The sequence below is a fragment of the Eurypyga helias genome, unplaced genomic scaffold (genome assembly GCF_000690775.1).
Source record: "Eurypyga helias isolate BGI_N326 unplaced genomic scaffold, ASM69077v1 scaffold7554, whole genome shotgun sequence".
Lineage (NCBI taxonomy): Eukaryota > Metazoa > Chordata > Aves > Eurypygiformes > Eurypygidae > Eurypyga > Eurypyga helias.
Window position 1 is genome coordinate 1,413 of NW_010248128.1, and position 3,801 is coordinate 5,213.

The 3,801-nt window shown below is 42.5% G+C and overlaps 1 protein-coding gene across 1 annotated transcript in view; it reads right to left on the minus strand.

Annotated features, from left to right (window-relative positions):
• The window catches only part of LOC104509118 (neuronal acetylcholine receptor subunit alpha-7-like), a gene marked incomplete at both ends in the record, with an annotated part of 31,259 nt that overhangs the window by 1,406 nt on the left and 26,052 nt on the right, over window positions 1-3,801 (minus strand). The window contains 2 exons of the mRNA XM_010150952.1: window positions 1,174-1,291; window positions 2,575-2,769. Coding sequence (XP_010149254.1) covers window positions 1,174-1,291; window positions 2,575-2,769 — 313 coding nt within the window. The remainder of the gene's footprint in view (window positions 1-1,173; window positions 1,292-2,574; window positions 2,770-3,801) is intronic.

Here is a 3,801-nt window from a genome sequence, read left to right on the forward strand (position 1 = left end):
TATGCCTCTGTGGAGTCCTAGCTATAGGTTCAGAGAGAGGTCAGAGGCAAGAGTTCTGCTGACTTTCAGTAAGGTGTCAAAGTTATTTGGAGGTTTGCAGAAACTCTTGTCTGTGGGCACTGATGCCCTTATTGTTGCATAGTCACCCTCCTTCACCAGAGTTAGGTCTGAGGTTTTAATCACTGAAGTGAGAGAATGAGGTTGTCTGAGTAAATGCTCTTTACCTATTCATGGTAAAATCTGTGCAAGGCTTTAAGTATACAATGGTGAGCTGCACTTTCCATCAGCACATAGATATATTGTTGAATATTTTGTTTATTTTTACTGTCTGGGATGTCTACTTTAGTAATGATTTATACAGAAAGAAAGACCTTAAATCAGGAGAAGATAATTAAACATATTCTGAGTTTTTCTGTGGTGTTCATGCTTCTTTATTTTGTAAACCAGAACATGTTTCTTTTCTCAACCCTGCTATGAAGTCAGGGAATAATGTTTCCTCTAGTTCACACTTAAGAAACCAAGGTCCTATGAGACCAAGGTAAAGGGGTGATCCCATAAAAACAGAGGAGGTAACAATGCCTGTCTCACCCACATTCCCTGATGATAATCTGTCCCAGAGTTTTGGGCACATGCTTAAAATTATCCAATGATGTATTTGAATTTTTATTGTGGTATCCTGAGTTTCTCTTGGGGTTGAGAAGAGAAGAGGAGGAGAAGGGGTCAGGTAAGAAAGAGAAGCGTAACAGCAGGGTGATGTGGAAAAACAGATGAATTTTCTCCAGCCAGCATCATTGAGGTCTTCAAAAGCTCTTGGTGCACACAGTTTCATCCAAAGTGCTGTTGAAGGGCCTTTATGGATGGATTCAATGAATCCAGAAATAGGGCTGAGTACCATTCCAGTATCCCACTTGTGCCTGTCCACTGGTGGTGCTGGCTTTGTGCTTTGCCTACCCAAACCTTCATGTTTTGTATTCATTCTGTGTCCCTTCAATCCTTGCAGTTACCTGATATTTCCAGAGCCTTTTTATATCCCCCACACAGGCTCTCTTAATACATGCAAACAGTAAAGTCCAGACAGAAACTTACTCCTGACATTTCTGAAGTGCAAAACTATAGTAACAAAAAGAGTGAGTCCTCAAATAGGCTTTGAACAACTCTTGAGAAGCATCATACATGGTGCACAGAGCAGAGAAAGTCAACTTACCTATTAGAGGGACTGAGTCAGAAGTTGCAGGCATGATCTCCGCCACAAGCAGCATGAATACTGTCAAGGAAAGCAGGACAGTGATACCTGCAGGGAGTGAACATGGATGGGAAGGATAAGCAACACAAACTCTGCAGCTGCTCCTCTGATGTCTCCGCTGTTAAATATAAACTTGTCCTGATCTACAGCTAAGCCAAACCCATGACTTCACGTCTGTTAGTGCAGATGAGAACTTCCACAAAATAGAGCATTTTTGGATGCAACCCTATCTGCTGTCTTTTTGCTTTTCCCAATTACACACAAACATTTGCTCCTCTTGAAGTCATGGAGAAATCTTTCCTACTGAGTGAAATTAAGCTTGCAGAACTGGTGAACTACACTGCTTTTCAAAACATAAACCAAACAAAGCCCAGATGGTTGCTAAGGGCTAGGAGACACCTGCTCAGACACGAGTCTAGTTTTTAGCTATTGCATATTATGTAACCCCCTCCAAAAAGCAGCAGCTTGTTTTAAAAGAAGATCTTTGTTTGCTCTATCTAGAAAGAGTCTTGCTAAACCTAACTGCTTTGGTACTGAGAAATCACAAGTTCAATGAATGAAAATTATCTCCTATTTTTGTGTCAACATTGCTCAAATAACTCTTTTCCTTGCCTCCAACCTATCTTTCATAGACAGCCATTGTGTCCTACATAGCCTGGTTTACTTCTTTTAAGACAGGCTGCTCAGATCCCTGATTGTTCTACTAATAATTCATATGATTTAAAGGTCTCTGTCCTGATTGGAACTGTGCACAGTTAACTCTTAAGGTCACCCCGTGGCCAGTCCTGTGTATTTCCAGCTTTCCCTTGTCTTCTCCTGGAAGCACTCCTCCTGTCTTTATCAACACGCGTAACAGTAAATCTCTTTTAGCCCTTCTTTGGCTGTCACTGCTTTATGTTCATGGGGATTTATGCCTTGGTAATTTGGGAGCTGAACTTGGAAGTTGAAAATCCAATGCTCAGCTGCTGTTGCTCAACAACACTTCATTCTCTGTGTCTTAGTATGTCCTATCTGAAAAACAGAGTCAATCAGTTGTGAAATGCATTGAGATGTACTAAAGAACAGAATAACAGAGATGACAGAGTACTATCACTGCTGCCTGTGCCAGCGACAAGCTCTGTATCATTCCAGGTTAAAATCCAAAAGATTTCAGCAGTGTTTAGCATAGGATGTGTGACTGAGACACACAGGACTCTTACCCTGGTTTCAGCAACCAAACAAGTGCTTCTGTTGATTCTTCAGGGGAATCTTTATTCACCAAGCACCATGAGGTATTTATTTTCCATTTTATAGGAAGTGCTTACAAAAGAAATTAATTCTTTAGCACTTACCTAGAGAAATCTTCTCCCCTGAATCAGCTGGCAAAAGGAAAACAAGCAGTGCCAAGCCAGATATGAGAACGCAGGGAATGAGTAGGTTCAAGCCATAGTAGAGGGTGCGTCGGCGCATGGTGATGGTGTACGTCACGTCTGGGTATGGTTCTTTACAACATTCATAGTACATCTCATTCCTCTTTCCTGGGACACCTACAGAGAGGGAGATCAGAGCAGTGTGAAGAAGTGCAGGACTCCCAGGTTTCCTCTTGGAATAGGCCAAGAATTAATGGTTTATGAGCTAATATGTAGCACCTCTCACACACATTGTGCATTGGAGTGCTTCAAAGTGTCCTGTGGCAATTGATAAAGGGGAAAGACAACCCCCAGTCAGTTATCAGGCAAAAATAATTTTCTAACACTTGTGGTGAATGATGCACAAATGGATGAATAGATTAAAGGGACAAAGGACAAAGTGCATCTATTAAATGTTGTTTGAAAACTGAAATATATCACTAGAGGGTTAAATGAGACAAGGTTAACTCAAGATAACTCAAGTGGGTCAGTGTCTTCAGCAACATCTGACTCAACAATGCAAAATGACTGCTGTTCCTAGTCCACTTTCTGTGTTTTCTAGGGTTTATTTTCATGCTTTCTTGCTATCATAGATTCCTTTAAATTGGAAAAGACCTTTAAGATCACCAAGTCCAACTGCTGGCCTAACACTGCTAATACCACCAGTAAACCATGTCCCTAAGCACCTGATCTACACATCTTTCAAATACCTCCAGGGAGAGTGACTCAACCACTTCCATGGTCAGCCCCCAATGCCTGACACCCCCTTCAGTGAAGAAATTTTTCTTAACATCCGATCTAAACCTCCCCTGGTGCAACTTGAGGCCATTTCTTCTTGTCCTATCTCTTGTCACTTGGGAGGAGAAACCAACACCCTTTGCAACCTCCTTTCAGGCAGTTGTAGAGACCAATAAGGTCTCACTTGAGCCTCCTCTTCTCCACACTAAACATCCCCAGTTCCCTCAGCCACTTCTCACAGGATATGCGCAGTATTAGAGGTGCAGACTCACCAGTGCCAAGTACAGGGGGACAATCACTTCCCTAGTCCTGCTGGATAGTCAGGATGTCACAGGACTTCTTGGCTACCTGGGCACACTGCCAGCTTATATTCAGCCGGCTGTCGGCCAACACCCCCACGTCCTTTTCTGCCCGGCAGCTTTCAGGCACTTG